This window comes from Dermochelys coriacea, chromosome 11 (assembly GCF_009764565.3).
Source record: "Dermochelys coriacea isolate rDerCor1 chromosome 11, rDerCor1.pri.v4, whole genome shotgun sequence".
NCBI classification, from domain to species: Eukaryota; Metazoa; Chordata; order Testudines; family Dermochelyidae; genus Dermochelys; species Dermochelys coriacea.
Genome location: NC_050078.2, coordinates 4354070 through 4374067, shown reverse-complemented (window position 1 = coordinate 4374067; position 19998 = coordinate 4354070). Strand labels below are relative to the sequence as shown.

General features: G+C 44.8%; 1 protein-coding gene across 1 annotated transcript; it reads left to right on the top strand.

Annotated features, from left to right (window-relative positions):
• The first annotated feature begins 2871 nt into the window (after nt 1-2871).
• LOC119863620 lies at nt 2872-18624 on the top strand. Its single transcript, XM_043504890.1, has 6 exons — nt 2872-3054; nt 10666-10748; nt 11715-11815; nt 12156-12305; nt 16838-17007; nt 18096-18624. Coding segments are annotated over exons 1-6 (648 nt in total). The 5' UTR covers nt 2872-3053; the 3' UTR covers nt 18239-18624.
• The last annotated feature ends 1374 nt before the right edge of the window (nt 18625-19998 follow it).

Sequence of the window (19998 nt, the reverse complement as noted above, 5' to 3'; positions counted from 1 at the left end):
AGCAGTAATCAGTAACTTGTTTCTCTGGGGAAATCTTAAATGGGATGGGGGAGAGAAGGGGCAGATCTCAAGTGCTGTGGGCATCTGAATGTAGGTTCTGTGTTTCCACCCCCAGCCAGCTGTTGCTTTTTTTGGCGGGGGCAAGGGGAGGCTCATTCCATAGCATGGAGGGGGAACAAGCCCTGTTGACAGAATCCTTCTGGAGTTGGAGTGGGGATTGAAATCATGATGAGCAGCTGTCCTCACTCTGGATTCCACTGACAATGGGCTACTACTGCCCATGCTGTGTCCTTTTCTATGTGAACGTCTCCAGTATTGGCCACCTGATGCCTTTCTGTTTGGGCTGCCATTCCTGGTTGGCAGTAGGTCCCTGTGAGCTGCTGTACTCACATGTCAAAATGTTAGTCAAATCTTCCCAAATCCTATAAATAGCTATAATGAAAATTAAATACAAAAAGTTTCATGCTAAGCCAGTTCAAAGAGCCATCTTCCTAGCAAGAAAAACAAAGTTCCGGTTTCTAGAGCCAAGAAGAGTCACTTCAAAATAATTTCTTTCTGGATTATCAGACTAACGTTTTGGTACCTGGGGCCAGCTGTCACATGTCTGAACCATCTTTCAGTCACCACTAATAGACTGGATACCTGCACCATCCCTCTATTTCTGTGGGCATACAAATAAGGAAATGATTATCTGATGAAAACAAGGTGCTTATAGTCACACAGGACAATCACTGTCCTGTTTTTGTGTAATTTTGAAGAGCTTTTCTTTCCCGGTGTGAGGTTACCTTGTGAACCTAGTCCCAAAGACTTCATTGTGTAACCGTGACTGCTGGGGCTGCAGTTCAGGAGTCTGTGACAGCCAGTCTCCTTACAGAGCAGTGGTCCAGATGGAGGTAGTGCCCCAAGGGTTTGGAGAATTAAATTCAGATACGGTGGAATCTCGGAGTTACAAACTGACTGGTCAAATACACACTGCATTTAGAACTGGAAGTACACAACGAGGCTGCAGCAGAACCCCCCTTCCCCCCCCCCCCAAAAAAAGGCCAGTACAGTACTGTTAAATGTAAGCAACTTTTTAAAAAAAAAAAAAAGAGAAAAGATTGGACAAGATAAACTGTTTCGGTGCTTGTTTCATTTAAATTAAGATGGTTAAAAGAGGCATTTTTCTTCTGCATAATAGTTTCAAAGCTGTATTAAATCAATGTTAAGTTACAAAGTTTTGAAAGAACAGCCATAACATTTTGTTCAGAATTATAAACAACCTCTGTTCCTGAGTGGTTTGTAATTGTGAGGTTCTACTGTACTTTTAATAGATTTTTAACGCCCAAAGAAATATATATGATGGGGTCTAATTTAGCTGCCACTAATCAGGAAAGATAGCTTGGAGTCATCGTGGATAGTTCTCTGAAGACTTACACGCAGTGTGCAGTGGCAGTCAAAAAAGCAAACAGGATGTTAGGAATCATTAAAAAAGGGATAGAAAATAAGATGGAGAATATCTTATTGCCCTTATTTAATTCCATGGTAGGCCCATATCTTGAATACTGCATACAGATGTCTCATCTCAGAAAAGATATCCTGGCATTAGAAAACGTTCAGAGGGCAACTAAAATGATTAGGGGTTTGGAATGGGTACATATGAGGAGAGATTAAAGAGACTAGGACTTTTCATCTTGGAAAAGAGACTAAGGGGCAATATGATGGAGGTCTATAAAATGAGTGGTATGGAAAAAAAAGTGAATAAGGAAAAGTTATTTACTTGTTCCCATAATATAAGAACTAGGGACCACCAAATGAAATTAATGGGCAGCAGGTTTAAAACATAAGGAAGTTCTTCACTCAGCGCACAGTCAACCTGTGGAACTCCTTGCCTGAGGAGGTTGTGAAGGCTAGGACTATAACAGGGTTTAAAAGAGAACTAGATAAATTCATAGAGGTTGTCCATTAATGGCTATTAGCCAGGATGGGTAAGGAATGGTGTCCCTAGCCTCTGTTTGTCAGAGGGTGGAGATGGATGGCAGGAGAGAGATCACTTGATCATTACCTGTTAGGTTCACTCCCTCTGGGGCACCTGGCATTGGCCACTGTCGGCAGACAGGATACTTGGGCTGGATGGACCTTTGGTCTGACCCCATATGGCTGTTCTTATGTTCTTATATTATGATTAGGTATGCTGAACTCCAGCATAACAGGCCAGAGAATGGCACCCAGTAACTCCTGCATCAAGCCTGTAACTTTTTGTTGAGCTAGAGCATATCTCATAGAAAGATAGCTTTAGAAAAAGTTGCTTATGAAACACCTAATGCTGCCTGGTGTCATCAGAGTCAGACAACCTCTTCTGTTGTTTACCTGCCTCAGAAAAATGTTGCACAAGGATTTTCTTTCAAGTTTTGCCTGACTTGTTTTCAGCAATCCAGATGAACCGATGGACATCTCTTGCTGTATGTGTAACCTTTAAATTGGTCTGTAGTATCTACAGAGTGTATAATTTAAACTAACCACAAAGCTTGCATCTTCATTTTGACTGTTCTGTAGCAGAATAAAGCACTTGAAAGGAGAAGAAAAAAAAACAACAAAAAATCCTCTTTTCCCCTGCGCCCCCCCCTTATAGCTCATGCCCCCATTGAGAAATGCAAACCCTCTCACAATTTAGGCCCTAGCAAAGATTCTTGGATGAGTCTGTCAGCTTGGCCCTGACATGTGCTCTTTGATAACAAGGTAGCTTAAACCCCATGATCTTATCTATGTATTTCTGAGGTACAGAGATAAAGCCCAAGGTCCCACAGGGAGTCTGGCTGAGCTGGGATATGAACCCAGGTCTTCTGAGTCCTAGTCCAGTGTTTTAACTACAAGATCAGCTGTTTTAACAGAGCATAGGAATTGCCACCTGGAACAGAGTGGAGGTCCATCTTGTCCTGAATCCCATCGCTGGTAGTGGCTGGTACCAACTGATTCAGAGAAAGAAGCAAGAGACACTGCAGCAGCCTCCTCTTAGGGAAATTTCTTCCCAGGCAGTTAGAGCCCTAGGTGTTGAACTATTGATTTCAATAGGAAGTAGGTGCTTAAATACTTTTTGATGATCTGGGCCTTAATGCTTGGTTTATGCCCTTAAATTGGAGGGTTTTTACCCCTTCTTTTATCCTGTCCAGTGTAATAAGATGGTGTCCTTAGCCATATACATATATAATCCTTTTCCAAATCTTCCTGTGTTCTTGCCCTGAACAATATATTGTGTCAGTGAGTTCCACAGGCTAGTTATACATTGTGTAAAAAGTATTTCCTTTTATTATTGACATATGTTTTTCAATTTCATTGAACACTTCTATTATGAGATGGCGAATGGCAGTGCCTGACTTACCTTCTTTATATCAGTCAATATTTTGTGTATCCCTAACATGTTCCCTCAACTAAACAATCCCAGTGTTTTCATTCTTCTCATATGGAAGTCTCTCCAGGCTTCTAATCATTCTCTTCACCTGTCTCTCTACCCCCTATGATTCTGCTATATCCTATAAGTGCTAGATCCTGCAGCTGGTTCCGAGTGTGTTGCCTGAATAAGGTTCAGATATGAAAAAGCCGTGGGCTCTGTTCTCTAAGGACAGTTGCTCAGCAAGCAGCAGGAGGACACAATTCAGCCAAAGCTAGCAACTGTCAGTCTTTGCACTGGTTTCAGAGTAGCAGCCGTGTTAGTCTGTATTCGCAAAAAGAAAAGGAGTACTTGTGGCACCTTAGAGACTAACAAATGCTCAAATAAATTTGTTAGTCTTTGCACTGCTGCTCATAAGCATGAAATTAAGCGCACAAAAGCTACTACCCCTGAAGGAAACTAGCTAAGCCTTTGCCAAGAACCGAGGGCTTGATTCTGTGCCTTTTGAAGTTGATGGCAAAGCTCCCACTGACTACAAAGGTGCAGGATTAGACACTATGCCTGGTTGTGTCCTGCTTGCATCTGGCTTTTCCCTGGTTGTGTCCTGCTTGCATCCTTTTCCCTGGCCAGTGCAGTTGCTGTATTACTCCTAAGTGTGTATGATCTTAGTCACAGGACCAGAATTGTAAAGGTATTTAGGTGCCTAATGATGTAAGGTGCCTAGTGGGGTTTTCAAAAGCACCTGAATGTATACCTCCCGTTGAAATCATCCCTTTAATAAACCTTGCCCACAGAGGCTCAGTTCAATATTGGGGGGGAGGAGAGGGGGAGATTCCCTGCTTTCAGGCCTCTTTCCCAATATTGCCAATACCAATTGTTCCAAAATCACACCCTAAAATATTTATGCGATTGGCTTTGAATATTATGATACCTTATATATGCATGTATGGTTATTTTGTAAAGGGAAATAATGCCTCACCCCTCTGTTAGAATTATTTGAGGGAGTCCACATATGTGGACAAGGGTGATCCAGTCAATATTAGTGTACTTGGGACTTTCAGCAAGTCTTTTACAAGGTCCCTCATCAAAAACTCTTAAGCAAATTAAGGAGCCATGGAATAAGAGGGAAGGTCCTCTCCAAAGGACAGGAAAGAAAGGGTAGGAATAAATGGTCACTTTTTAGAATGGAGAGAGGTAAATAGCAGTGTCCCCAAGGGATCTGTACTGGGACCAGTGCTGTTCAATATATTCATAAATAATCTGGAAAAAGGAGTGAACAGTGAGGAGGCAAAGTTTGCAGATGATACAAAATTACTCAAAATAGTTAAGTCTAAAGCAGACTGCAAAGAGCTACAAAAGGATCTCACAAAACTGGGTGACTGGGCAAGAAAATGGCAGATGAAATTCAAAGTTGATAAATGCAAAGTAATGCGAATTGGGAAACATAATCCCAACTAAAAAAAAAAGGAGTACTTGTGGCACCTTAGAGATTAACAAATTTATTTGAGCATAAGCTTTCGTGAGCTACAGCTCACTTCATCGGATGCATTCAGTGTTTTTCCACCGAATGCATCCGATGAAGCCGAATGCATCCAATGAAGTGAGCTGTAGCTCACAAAAGCTTATGCTCAAATAAATTTGTTAGTCTTTAAGGTGCCACAAGTACTCCTTTTCTTTTTTGCGAATGCAGACTAACACGGCTGCTACTCTGAAACCTATAATCCCAACTATACATATAAAATGATGGGGGTCTAAATTAGCTTTTACCACTCCAGGAAGAGATCTTGGAGTCATTGTGGATAGTTCTCTGAAAACATCCGCTCAATGTGCAGTGGCAGTCAAAAAACCTAACAATGATAGGAACCATTAGGAAAAGAATAGATCATATGACATTGAATATCATAATGCCACTATATAAATCCATGGTACGGCCACACCTTGAATACTGCATGCAGTTGTAATCACCCCATCTTAAAAAATATATTAGAAATGGGAAAGGTACAGAGAAGGGCTATAAAAATGATTAAAGGTATGAAACAGCTTCCATATGAGGAGAGATTAAAAAGTCTGGCACTATTCAGATGGGAAATGAAATGACTAGAGGGGATATGATAGAGCAGTGATTTTCAACCTTTTTTAATTTATGAACCCCTAAAAATTTTTGAAGGGAGGCGTGGACCTCTTTGGAAATCTTAGATATAGTCTGCAGACCCTCAGGGGTCTGAGGACCACAGGTTGAAAACCAGTGTTCTATGGTAATGATAACCTTTCATGGACCCCTTAGATATAGTCTGCCGACCCGCAGGAGTCCGTGGACCATAAATTGAAAACCACTGTGATAGAAATCTATAAAATCATGAACGGTGTGTGTGACATACTAGGATACAATCCAGAGTAATGAGTAGCTGTGTCACCCCTGCCCTCTAACCTGGGATGCCCTTTACAATGTTTTGCTGCAGCCTCTTCTAGCCTGGACTACTCACAGACAACCTGCAGCATGAAAGTCACTCCCAGCTATGTCCATGTAGTACGTGCTGCAGCCAGTCAGATCTTCGCTCTTACCAGCCTCGGTTATACTGCAAAGTGACCTCAACGCACTCCCAGTTTTAGATTTCCCCCCAGAAATGTATGTCCTATACTACCCAGCCCTCTCCTGGACAACAAAAGTTTATATAAAGTCAATTATTTCTTTAAAAGAAATAAATATGCACACAACTTGTCACTCATAGAATATCAGGATCAGAAGGGACCCTCAGGAGGTCATCTAGTCCAACCCCCTGCTCAAAGCAGGGCCAATCCCCAATTTTTACCCCAGATCTCTAAATGGCCCCCTCAAGGATTAAACTCACAACCCTGGGTTTAACCGGCCAATGCTCAAACCACTGAGCTATCCCTCTATATACAAGGAAGTAGTTTTTCACCCCAAATAGGACTTGAAGCCACAATCTCTGGTTAAGGAAGCCAATGCCTTATCCATTAGGCCAAATGGAGTTTCCCAAACACTTTAAATAAACACACTGGATTAGATAAAACAATAAAACAAGTTTATTGACCAGAAGAGGATAGATTTTAAGTGAGTACAAGTAATGAGGCATGTTACAGAAATGGTTACAAGAAAATAAAGTTAAGATGCTACTGGTGCCTTACTTAACAATCTCAGATTCAAGCAAAATTTCTCTCCATATGATTTTAGCAGTCTTACTGACCAAACGTCTTAGGTCAGAACCTTTTTTTGCTCCTGGTGCTAATAATGCGATGGGCAGGGAGAGAGAAAGACGGGATCTCTTGGCGTTTGTCCCTCCTTTTTATAATGTCAGTCAGTGTTCCCTCTAATTTTTTTGCATCTATGTGTGGAATGAATTTTGTTATGTGAACCATATCGAGATGTGTGGATGTGCACCATCAGTAGAAACCAAAAACCTAGCTACAATATATATTTTTTAAAAGTTACCGTAAGGACAGGTTAGGCATTTTAAAACTCACTACTCAAAGAATTAAATTTAAGTGTAAGAGAGAAATAAAAATTATAAAATGCATAGACCAGCTAAAAAACTAAAATAACACACTTTGAAAGAAGTATCAAGAAGTAACAACAACAATATAAGTATGTGTTGGGAGGTGTGTGTGTGTATGTATGTGTGTGTGACAGAGACAGAGAAGCGTGTTGCCCCTTTAAGTACGCAGACCCAACTTTAAGTACGCTGTCTTTTTAAGTGGATCAGCAAGTTCAGACAGCAGCAGCCGCCAGCAAGCTCCCTCCCTCCTGAGCCTGTCATGTTCCCCCCGCTCTGTGGAGATGGGGTACAGGGGCAGGGGAAGAGGGACACCCTGACATCAGTGCCCCCTTCTCCCCCGCCCTCTGCACAGCAAGCAGGAGGCTCCTGGGAGCAGCTCACGGCAGTGAGGGGAAGGACACCTGAACTGCGTGGCACTTGGTTACCTGCTGGGCAGCCGCGCAGCTTACAAGGAACTTAGTTCTGTCCTCCTCTTGAAAAAACATTTCCAGCTGGTACTAGGAGACAAAAGATCTATGGAGAAAGATGTTCCCTGCTTTCCCTCACCTGTTTGAGCTTTCTTTATCTCCCCTTTCTGCTTGATGACTCTGTTTACTGCTTAAATGCAAATTAAGCAGAGCACACTTTCTTTTGTTTAGGACAGACCCGTTTGCCAACCTGTTTGGAACATGTGTTAACACCATGCAGGGAGAAAGAAAAGGAGGACTTGTGGCACCTTAGAGACTAACAAATTTATTTGAGCATAAGCTTTCGTGAGCTACAGCTCACTTCTTATGCTCAAATAAATTTGTTAGCCTCTGAGGTGCCACAAGTACTCCTTTTCTTTTTGCGAATACAGACTAACACGGCTGCTACTCTGACACCATGCAGGGGAATCTTATAACTTCAAATACAATCTGGCCACACATATTTTACCAGGGCAAGGGCCAGCAAATTATGAGTTTTCAAATGATACCTCACAAGACATACACTGTACAAAGATTATTATAATAGTGTGTGAGTACAGGGGTACCTCCTGTCACCGTGTGGAGAAAGTTAATAAGGAAGTGTTATTTACCTTTTCACATAACACAAGAACCAGGGGTCACCCAAGGAAATTTATAGGCAGCAGGTTTAAAACAAACAGAAGGAACTACCTCTTCACACAACCTGTGGAACTCCTTGCCAGGGGATGTTGCGTAGGCCAAAAGTATAACTGGGTTAAAAAAAAAAAAACTAGGTAAGTTCCTGATGGATAGGTCCAGCGGCGGCTATTAGCCAGGATGGGCAGGGATGCAACCCCATGTGCTGGGTGTTGCTAAGCCTCTGACGGGGGTGCTGGGAGTGGACGGCAGAGGATGGATCCCATAAATTGCCCTGTGCTGATCATTGCCCGGTCGCTGTCAGGGACAGGCCACTGGGCTAGATGGACCATGGGTCGGACCCAGGATGGCCGTGGCTCTGTTCAGCGGCCACCTGGCTCTGGCGCCTTTCAGGGTTGGGGTTTTGAGGCTGCTTCTCCCGCGCTCGCCCACGATCGCAGGGCTCCTGGAGCTGGGGCTTCAGCAGGCGGCACCTTGCTGTCCCTCCGCCCAGCAGGGGGCGTGCGTGCCACCGGAACGAACGCCTTCGCGGGAGGGAACCATAGAGCGGCAGCCGCGCCCCAGCTCTATGGTTGCGGCCGCGGCGCAGGGTGATGAGGTCACCGCAAGCGGCGGGTTTGAAAAGGTGGGAGGAGGCGGCGCGCGCGCGGCTGACGCCGCCAGCTCCGGCGCGGGGAGAGGGAGGCGAGCGATGGGCGAATATGCAAATTAGACCGTGGGATCATTTGCATGTGGTGATTGACAGCAGTGCGAGGTCAGCGCAGCCCGCGCCGTCCAGCGGGGTGAGTGGGAGCCCTTGGGGTCCGGGGCCGAAGGAGGGCGGTGGAGGGGCCGAAGTGGGGGAGGGCTGGGGCAGAGGGGCCGAAGTGGGGGAGGGCTGAGGGGCTGGGGCAGAGGGGCCAAAGTGGGGGAGGGCTGGGGCAGAGGGGCCGGGGAGAGCTGGGGGGCTGGGGCAGAGGGGCCGAAGTGGGGGAGGGTTGGGGGGCTGGGGCAGAGGGGCCAAAGTGGGGAGGGTTGGGGGGCTGGGGCAGAGGGGCCGAAGTGGGGGAGGGCTGGGGTGGTTGGGGCAGAGGGGCCAAAGTGGGGGAGGGCTGGGGCAGAGGGGCCGGGGAGAGCTGGGGGGCTGGGGCAGAGGGGCCGAAGTGGGGGAGGGCTGGGGTGGTTGGGGCAGAGGGGCCAAAGTGGGGGAGGGCTGGGGCAGAGGGGCCGGGGAGAGCTGGGGGGCTGGGGCAGAGGGGCCGAAGTGGGGGAGGGCTGGGGCAGATGGGCCGAAGTCGGGGAGGGTTGGGGGGCCAAAGTGGGGGAGGACTGGGGGGCTGGGGCAGAGGGGCCGAAGTTGGGGAGGGTTGGGGGACTGGGGCAGAGGGGCTGAAGTGGGGGAGGGCTGGGGCGGTTGGGGGGCTGGGGCAGAGGGGCCGAAGTGGGGGAGGACTGGGGGGCTGGGGCAGAGGGGCTGAAGTGGGGGAGGGCTGGGGCAGAGGGGCCGAAGTGGGGGAGGGCAGGGGTCGTTGGGGGCTGGGGCAGAGGAACTGAAGTGGGAGTGGTGGTGGGGGGGGGGAAGAGAGGGCTGTGACAAAGGGGGCCAAAGAATGGTGGCTGGGGGTGGAGGGGCTGAACTGGAGGAAGGCAGGGGCAGTTGCAGATGAAGATGGGGGGAGGTTTAGGGGGCTGGATGGAGGGGCTTTGGGGGGCCGTAAGTAGCTAAGGGAAGCTGGGTTTGTGGGGGTGGCTGAGGTTGGGGAAGCTTTGGGGTTGCAGGAGGAAGATGGGTTACAGCTGGTGGAGTGGGCTGGGGCCCCCAACTTCTGTCCCTCCCTGCCACTTACTCCTCTTTCGAGCATCCCACTTGCCTGCTCTTCGGGGCTGTTCTTCCCATGCTCTGACCCAGCAGGGGGCACAGCGAGACAGCTGCGGCTTGGCTGACAGATTTTGAAGAGATTGAATGATGGTCCACTAGAGACCAAGCTGAGCCTGGCCTGCTCATTTTACTGGTGACTTAAGAAGGATTTGCAGGCAGGTTTATAGAGGAGAGATGACAGTGTGTTTTCTACAGAGGTTCTTGACAAAGGCTTTGCTCCCCTTGAAATCAGTAGCAACGTTCTAGTGAGTTCAATAGGAGCAGGCCTTAAAAGCTCAGTGTTGTCTGAATGGATTGTGTTTCCTCAGTGATGTGCCACCACTACTTTACCAAGGGGTTCTGACAAATTCTCTCCCTTAGCCTGGAATAAACTCCTTGACTAGGGGACTTTGCACGTGCAAAAGAGAGGCTGAAGAATAGATTCCTCCAACACTTTTTTATCACGGTAACTGAGTGAAGAGAGGCCATGCCACCTGGTGAACACTTTGCCAAAAATGCATAGACTTTACTACTAGAAAATGTGCAGAGTATATTGAGGACCTGGCTAAGTGGGATCCTTGTGGGTGAAGACCGCTCTTGCTGTATCCTTCCATGGGAATTATTTTAAATATCTGACACTTGGTGCAATCTGGTTAATTTCAAAAGCAAAAAAATCTGCTCTTCAGAAGTTCTTTCTGTGAGTTGCAGGGATAAGTCATTTCTGGCAGGGATGATTTGCCAGGACCCAGAGGTTTGAGCTCCCTTGAAGCCAGGGGAAATCAGCCCAACTTACCTTTCATTGAGGTGGCTGAAATTTCATTAGCGGCTCCTTTTGCACACCATTGAATATATCTCTTTTTGCAGTGTCAAAGATGGAAAAGGTGCAGTCCTATTTAACGTTGGATGAAGATGACTTGCTCTCTGACCTAAGCAGTGGGGACCTAGAGGTAAACTTCTGTGCATGAGGAGATGTATTTCATTATGGTCTCTGTGTGTGTGGCTTTCATTATAAATCTATTTTTAGTGGTTTAAACAGCCTCTTGACTGTTAAAGTAGCATCAGGCTGATGATTATGCTTAAAAACTAGTATCACTCCAGCTTGTCTTTGGCCATGTTGGTGTGACCTCAGTTTGCTTAGTGGTCTCATGGTTCCTTGCTCCCAGGCCTGTGCTAACTCCAATAGATACACTTCTCCTGGTCTAATGACAGTTAATGTTATCATAAAAATATTAATTGAAGTAAAACATCACAGGACTAATGAGGGTGTGTAGCCTACCACACCCACTCATTGTGCCGCTCTGTCCCCTTTTGGTGTTGGCTTGGTCACATGTAGAGGTTGATGAGCCTGCTATAGCTTTGGCTAACAGAGTTGGGTCTTCTATCTCAGACACTAGAGGCTTTCAGAAACAGAGTTGGAAGGTTGAATCCCTGCTGCTGGCAACCCACCCAGAGTCATAGTGTTACATCTGTTTTAAAAATAAATCTTCTCATATCACCATGGTGTTTTTCGAGTAGGAGATCATTATCCCCTGGCAAAGTTCTGTTTTGCTGATGTCTCAATTTTAACTGATAGTGAGAATATTAAGGTTCATTTTAACCAGCACAGCTTTGGAAAAGGAAAAATTGAGGATTTTTTTTTTTAAATTATGACTTGAGACTATCACCAGGGTTATGTCCCTCTGCTTTGCCACCATGCATGTGTTCCAAATGGACCAGTTTTTTATTGTCTTGGCTTAGCGAGGTGCAAGTCTTTCAAAATGTATAAATCTTCCATACTAGGAGCTGCAAGCTGCTGTGGCCCTGGGTGAAAATGAACCAGGAACACTGAACTGACTTGAGCTTTCAAACTCTACCTATCAACTCTGGCTTGTTTTGTGTTTACTTGAATTCCTTTCCCTATTTTGCCTTTCCAGATGTTGCTATCATTGCTGCTGAGTAAGGTACATGAAAGTGAAGAGAGAGTGAGCACAGAGAAGGATGAGATCATGAGACTTGAGACAGAAATAGCACAATAGTAAGTCTCCTAATAAATCTTTTAACATTACTAATTAATTAGCATCATGTTTAGCTTTGTTTTAATCACGACTACATTTTAATAATACTTACAGAGTGCACTATTAAGTCCGAAACCTAAGTATGTGGATTTAATATCAGTGCCATATCACAAGGTCTTTGGTTGGCAAGAAACTTTCTGTAAAGGAACATGAAAGGGTTTTTTACAGACAACTCAATGGTTGAATTTTGGTGCTGGCATGTTGTATAAAGCAGTTCTGCTGTATATAACTAACACAAATTGTAGTCACTAGAACAGTGACTGGGAAGAGAAATAATGCTTTTGTACTCTGATTTTGTAGTGTCACAGAAAGAGAGAACTGTCTGTCACTGGCAGCACAAATTGTGCATTTGCATCCAGTATTGGAAGAGGTATTCAAGACTCGAGAACAACTTCAAACTGTTGCAGCTGAACTGAAAAGGCTGAAAAAGGATATTGCTCAAGATACCAGGTATAGATTCTTCCAGTTAGAGCAGAGGATGTTTGAGGAAAAAATATATGGCTTGCAATATACTTCTAATTATGATCTTGGGGAATTAGCAGGGTGCTACCAGGGCCTCTTCAAAGAAACTGATTAAACAGGCACATGTACCATGACAGTACTGTTTATATTATTGATACAGGTTTCAGAGTAGCAGCCGTGTTAGTCTGTATTCGCAAAAAGAAAAGGAGTACTTGTGGCACCTTAGAGACTAACAAATTTATTAGAGCATAAGCTTTCGTGAGCTACAGCTCACTTCATCGGATGCATTTGGTGGAAAAAACAGAGGAGAGATTTATATACACACACACAGAGAACATGTGTGTGTGTATATAAATCTCTCCTCTGTTTTTTCCACCAAATGCATCCGATGAAGTGAGCTGTAGCTCACGAAAGCTTATGCTCTAATAAATTTGTTAGTCTCTAAGGTGCCACAAGTACTCCTTTTCTTATTATTGATACAGAGACTGTACATGTGCTGTATGCTTAAGGTTGTTCATTATGTAAAATCAAATAGTAGCATTTGAGCAGCTAGTTTCCTGGGAGTAATAGAGAATAATCAGAGGGGTGGGCTAGCTGGTGAACTGCCAGGAGCCCCACGGGCTGCCTCTTTTGTGCCTGATTGAATCAAATTGTGGGATGGGGTTGAAGCTGCAAGTATGTGATGTGCTCTCTGCTCGGGTAGGGAGGTGACGTTGCCAGGTGGACTCTGTTCCGCCTATTGCTTGTCCTTCTGCATTAAATACCAGCTGTCCCTTGATACGGACTAGGAGACTGCTGAGAGGTTTGATTCCTTTGGCTAGGTGTGTCTTTCGCTACCCACAGTATAAGCAAAGCAATCCCACATGGGTTAGCATAAGCGAATGGCTACCAATAATGCAATGTCCCTAAAAATCTTCCATTCTCTAACTGTTTTAAATCGTGTTGTGTGGCAGCAATCAGATTCACTTAGACCTCAGTGATTCTTTGTTGAATCATGTATCAAAATACTACAGTGATGGGCACGTTAGAAATGTCTGAGACAGAGCACTGATGTGCTATTCCACTTGCGGCAACGGTAACAAGCGTTCATCTAAGACCAGGAAATCCCTCCCTTTTACTCTCCCTCAAATGCAGCGGGAGTCTGCCTGCTGGGTTGATTGCCATTTCAAATAAGGGAACTTGTACAGCATATTTTGGAGGCAACATTTTTGGCTCCCTATATTACTTTTAAAAGATGCTGCATTTGATCCTTGTTTCCTAGTGTATCAGCTTTGCCCTACTAACAAAGTGGCAGGAAAGCTGTCCCAAAGCGTCAGTCAAGGATTCCTCCCAGCATAGGGGAATCTTCCAGTGGCATAAAGCAGGTGCCAGCTGGCTGTACACAACCCACTTCTCTCCCACCCTCCCCCAACACGTGAAGGAGGTATGTCAGGGTGCAGAGATGTGGGCTGAGGGCGTGGCAGGTGGTGGAAGAGCTAGGGCTGGAGCACAGGTTTCTCTGTCTGCACAGTGGTCCCTAAGAGATCATTACTGCCAGTGTGATTTGGAGCAGGCTCTAAGTTATGCTGGGGGCCATTTTGTATACCTGTGATTTGAGAGATGGAAAGATGGTTTAGAGCGACCTTCCCATCCTCTCTGCCCAGCCGTGCCAGGCATAAGCTCAGCTCATCTGAGGGTTCAACCCGTTAGGTTAATACTACTTAGCTCTCTTGTTCAATCAGGTGTCAAAGGTAACCTGAAAAGGAGTACTTGTGGCACCTTAGAGACTAACAAATTTATTAGAGCATAAGCTTTCGTGAGCTACAGCTCACTTCATCGGATGCATTTGGTGGAAAAAACAGAGGAGAGATTTATATACACACACCCAGAGAACATGAAACAATGGGTTTATCATACACACTGTAAGGAGAGTGATCACTTAAGATAAGCCATCACCAGCAGCGGAGGGGGGGGGGGGAAGGAGGAAAACCTTTCATGGTGACAAGCAAGGTAGGCTAATTCCAGCAGTTAACAAGAATATCAGAGGAACAGTGGGGGGTGAGCTGGAGAGTCTGTAACCTACTGTCTTTTGAAAAGTGACTGTACAAATGGCACGTTCCCATTGCTCACATCTGCTCCTTGCGTATTTACAGAATTGTCTTTGCTCAGATGAGTGACAAAAATAAGTCTTAACTCCTCTTAGTTTTGCCAAGTCAGCACACTTGAGAGGGAGAGCTGGATTCTTCCATCTTATTCATCATCAGAATTGTTTACAAAGTTGCATTCAATTACACCTGAGCAGCCCCATTGAATGCAGTGGGTGGCATAGGTGTCACCAATGGCCTAGTTTGGCCTATAGAACCTCTTTTACCGGACATGATGTTTGGGGTGGAAAGACCCCAACCACCCCTCCCCCCACAACTACCCAATCATGATTGTCCGAGCCCAGGCTGAGTATGTTGGGCTGACAGGAAAAAAAAATCCTTTAATTTATAACCCGAGTGCATTTGATCTGCTGTCCATTAGAAACAATACACACAGAGCCCCACAGTGCTATTTTTGCAGTCATATTTTAGAGTAAAATTGCACCACATTCAGATGATCACTTTAATGATAGACATTCCTAGTGTGGAGTGTGGCACTCTGTGCCTTTAATGTATTCTGGTTATATACAAAACCCCCAAATGTTTGGCATGATGCTATTCACATGAAAATGTGATTGTACTTGTATTGTAAGCTCTGTGGGGCTGGGACTGCCTTTTTGGGGGGGGTGTGTGTGTGTGTGTGTGTCCAATGAGTTGGTCTGACCCTGATCTTGACTGGCCTTGTAGGCACTACTGCAATATAAATAATCTGTCTGATGCGTATCTGCCCCCGCTGCCTTTAGTATAGTATCTGCACACTTCTCTTTACTGTATTTATCCTCAAAATTTCCCTTTGAAGTGCTCTTATACCTATGCTACAGATGGAGGGAGGAAACTGAGGCACAGAGGTTAAGTGACTTGCCTAAGGTTACACAGGGAGTTTGGCGAAATAGAGATTGAACATGGTACTTCTGAGTCCCAGGCGAGCACCCTAACCACTGGACCATCCTTCCTCTTTGAGTATGGAAGTCTTCTTAATTTTCCCTCGCTACTTTAACTATGCTTCATCTGACTCTCAAGGGCGATGGCAAGCCTTCCTGGTGTGCTTTAGAAAAACATAGCTCTATGTGAAATGATCTCTTTAAAAGTTGCCTCCATCCCATGAAATTGCCCTCCAGATGATTGAGACCTGCCGAATCCTGCTTACCTCAGAACCCATTCCTAGGACAGGCCCATTAGTCAACTTCTCCCACAAGCACCTCCAAGCTTTCTCCCATGCTGTCCCTTGCATACCCACCGGAAATTCTCAAGGTCACTCTTATTCTCCTTCACATCCCTCTTAGAGACTGTCTGCTGTGATGTCTGTAGAATGTTGCCAGTTTGCCACGTCTTGCTGTTACCATCTGAATGTAAGACAGCATATTATTATTATTGTAGCACCTAGGAGCCCCAGGCATGAACCAGGACCCCATTGTACTAAGTGCTGTACAAACACAGCACAAAAAGATTGTTGTCGCTCCACCACCACCACCTGTTAGTTTCATCCATCTGATGCATCTCGTCATTAATCAGGAAGCTCTTCAACTCAAACTGTCATTTTCCTATTTGTTTGTATATCCCCTAGCACGATGGGGCCCTGAGCCCTGACTGGAGACTCCAAGGATGCTACTGCATTGAAAATAACTTCTTCTGAAATATCTCCCCTCACCTATAGGAGGCTCCTCCTGGGTAAGGGTGAGACGTACTGGCTCTGTGGCTGCATAGAGGACTTCAGGTTTTAGCTAGTTAATGTTTGTAAAGAACTTTGAAGTGGGAAGTGCTATATAAGAGCTATATGTTGTTGATATTCGGTGTGTAGGGGCTGTCTTCCATCACATCTCACAAGCATTAAATTCACACAGAAAAAAATGGAAAAGAACATGAATGGAACTTTTGTGAGAGCTGTTAATCTTATTCTTGCTGCTGTTGTGGCATGAACTTTATGCTGCAGTATTGCAAATGGCCTATTGGGGGAGTTGCAGCTCCACTAATCCTATGATTTACCTTTACATTGAGACTTTTGCTCTAGAAAAACAGGCTAGATACTTTGGATTGGACACTTATGGGTATCAAGGATATCCACAGTTGTAATTATTGATGATAAATTTTCTGGAAGGGACATTAGACCACATGCTTCAAGGGCTTGAGATAGTCTCTTAACTATGAGAGATCAGGATGAGACCTACATGTGGGGCAGATTATCCCACATCATCTACTGTGGGATTCTTAGACCTTCCTCTGATGAATCTGGACTGGCCACTATTGGAGACAGGATCCTGAGCTGGAAGGATCCAGCCTGGCAAGTCCTATGTTTTTGTTTTACTACTAGGATTTTTATAGTGTCTAATTGAAATACTAGGGTCAATGGAGACTTTAAGCGCCAGCTTAAGATCATTTTATTTCTGGTTACCTTTTTAGTGAGCAGCCAGATGCGGCCAAATTAGAACAGTTGATAGCTGAATCAGAAACCATGATAACCTCTCTCCATCAGAAACAGCGTATGTTTAAAAGCGAGAAAGTCCATCTGACTGAGGTACTGGAGACCATCCAAAATACCCTTTCTGAGGCACAGGCAGAAAGCCATGCAGGTAATTGACTTTGATCTTTGCTTGGATAAATTAAAGCAGATGTGATATCTTGAAGTTTAGGTATTTCTGAAACAGACACTGTCACCTTGAAACCTAGTCACTTTCAAAAAATGAATTGAAAGTAGGTTCAAGCATGGTGCCCATCCCCGAGTCCCTCTCAGTTTCTGTGATTTCACAATACCATTTTCTTTTAAAAAATTTCTCTCCCTTGTTGCTGGCTGAAGGACTCCCACAAGTGGACTCTTGGAGATTGCTGGTAACAACAGATAAAAGAATACTTAGATAGATGTGATTTTTTTTTTATTTTTTTTTAAATAACTTGAAGTGTCCCCTTACCATCTTAACTTCTGTGGATAATAATAAAGATGCACAGAGTTTGGATCCACATCAAAACTTTCCCAAAGATCTGAGGAGTTTGGGTCAGTAATCAATAATCTTCTATATTGAGCCTCTATAGAAGAATCCTGTATGGATCCTTTCCTGATAGAACTTGAGGGCGATTCCTCCAAGGATCTCAACGTACTTTGGAATAACAATAAAATGGTTTCAGGGTCTCCTTGAGATAGTAGACTTAGCTAGGTCCAGACTGGAAGGCCCAGTCAGGTTCTGCATTTGGGTGTTAGACTTGATGGCAGACTACACTAAAACTGGCTGTTTGTGGCCATCGGAGAAAAATCCAAAGATCAAGCCATTCCTGGGAGGATAAGACACTGCATCCAATCTTATTATCAATTTAAGGGCATGTTCATTTAGGGAGATACTTGCTATCAAAGCAGCTACCCTTGGTGTGCAGCCTCCTGTGACATCATTAGGGCTGCTGCGTGGGGTTCAGCTCATACCTTCATGAGTTGCTATTTTGTAATCTCAGCAGGGGTGTGTGTGTGGAGCTCTTGCCATTCCTTGAGTGGCTGTGGAAGTTGTCCTTCAACCTCTTGCCAGAAAGGGTACCCAAGCCATGATGATTTCCAGCTCTGTGCACTCTCCCATATTGCCTCAGTGAACATTCACCTACCCTAATTACTGTGATAGTTACCCTACCAATTTGTCTGAATGAGGAAGAACCTAATGACTGACTTTCGTCTCCACAGTTGATCAGGAGCTGCTTCGCTTGCAGAAGGAATGTACTGAGCAAGCTAATGTGAAGTCTTTGGGGGATAATGAAGCTGACAGACAGCTGGATGCTTGCATCAGACAGCTGGGAGTGTTGAACCTCCTCGCTAGGAAAAAGTAAACTTCTGTCTCCAGCAGGGGATATGTGTTAGTCAGCAGACCTGAAGTTCCAAATTCCACTTGGAGAAGATGTAGGCAAGTAAGAGGTCTCTGGCCACCAGTACACAGAGCCCCTGTTGTAGGAGGCATGGGAAGAGACACCACCTTGAGCATAGCTGTACTGGGTTAAGCAGCCTGACAGCTCCCCAGTTTGATTCCATTTTATTTCATTCACGTTCCAGCTGTCCACCAGGACATAGCGGCAAAATAATTTCATTGTTCTTCCCCAATCTCATCTTCTCTGGGTGCTGCATGGGGGACAGGAAGCAAAACCTGCTGTATGATGAATTCTGCTACTCTCAGTTTCATGTATGCAGGGTTTCATTTTCATAAATATTGAGACTAGTCGAATGTTTCGTCATTGGTGTCAGGGATGTAGAGACTAAAGGAAACCAATGATTTAAGACGGTCCCATTTCAGCCAAACTCTCCTGGCATCAGCCATGTCCATGTCAGTGCACCCTGGTTTGTGTTGGTGCTTCCCACCCAACAAAAGATTTCCCTTTCCAGCTAGTAGTCTAATTTCCCTGTTTAGATAAGCCATACCCACTGCGCCGATGCACTTCTATTGCTGTCTCATTCCACTTCCCATGGACCTATTGCCATTCTTTGCACTGGGTTGCCTTGAAGTTTCTCCACACTGAGAGTGGAATATCTCTAGGAAATCTGTGAAGATTATCAGGTGTATGTGACACAGAACTGGAGACTAAAGCCATTTACTGATCTGGAAGTTGGCCAGCTCATGGGAGACTATGTACAAAATTATGGCTAGGTGTAATTGTAATGCAGTATGGCTAGATTTCTAGAATGTTCTGAACAGAGGCATGTTTTTGCATAACTTCAAAATAAAGTCAACTTTCTTACATAAACAGCTTCTTTTTAATTCAATCCCTTTGTTGCCTGAAAGTGCTCAAAAGCCCTGCATGTCAATGACTTTTATCCTGTCATCAATAAGCAGCATGGGTGATGCTCACTAAGGTGACTGATGCTGTGCACTGAGGATGCTATATAAAGGCAGCAGCATCCATTGGACCTCGGATCACTTCACATAATGTTATACAGGGATCATAGCAGCCACCCAATGGAATGTGGTAGCAGTTTAACAGTAGCCAAAAAAGAAAAGGAGGACTTGTGGCACCTTAGAGACTAACAAATTTATTAGAGCATAAGCTTTTGTGAGCTACAGCTCACTTCATCGGATGTAAGGAGAGTGATCACTTAAGATGAGCTATTACCAGCAGGAAGGAGGGGGGGGGGAAAGGAGGAAAACCTTTTGTGGTGATAATCAAGGTGGGCCATTTCCAGCAGTTAACAAGAACGTCTGAGGAACAGTGGGGGGGAGTGTGGGGGGAGAAATAACATGGGGAAATAGTTTTACTTTATGTAATGACCCATCCACTCCCTGTCTCTATTCAAGCCTAAATTAATTGTATCCAGTTTGCAAATTAATTCCAATTCAGCAGTCTCTCGTTGGAATCTGTTTTTGAAGTTTTTTTTGTTGAAGGAGAGCCACTCTCAGATCTGTAATCGTGTGACCGGAGAGATTGAAGTGATGTTCGACTGGTTTTTGAATGTTATAATTCTTGACGTCTGATTTGTGTCCATTTATTCTTTTATGTAGAGACTGTCCAGTTTGACCAATGTACATGGCAGAGGGGCATTGCTGGCACATGATGGCATATATCACATTGGTAGATGCACAGGTGAATGAGCCTCTGATAGT

What these genes read in the sequence shown, in the direction of transcription:
- LOC119863620 (XM_043504890.1), top strand. An exon ending in GAGACAGAAATAGCACAATA is followed by an intron (nt 11,816 to 12,155) that starts GTAAGTCTCCTA and finishes CTGATTTTGTAG; the next exon opens with TGTCACAGAAAGAGAGAACT. An exon ending in ACAGGCAGAAAGCCATGCAG is followed by an intron (nt 17,008 to 18,095) that starts GTAATTGACTTT and finishes TCGTCTCCACAG; the next exon opens with TTGATCAGGAGCTGCTTCGC.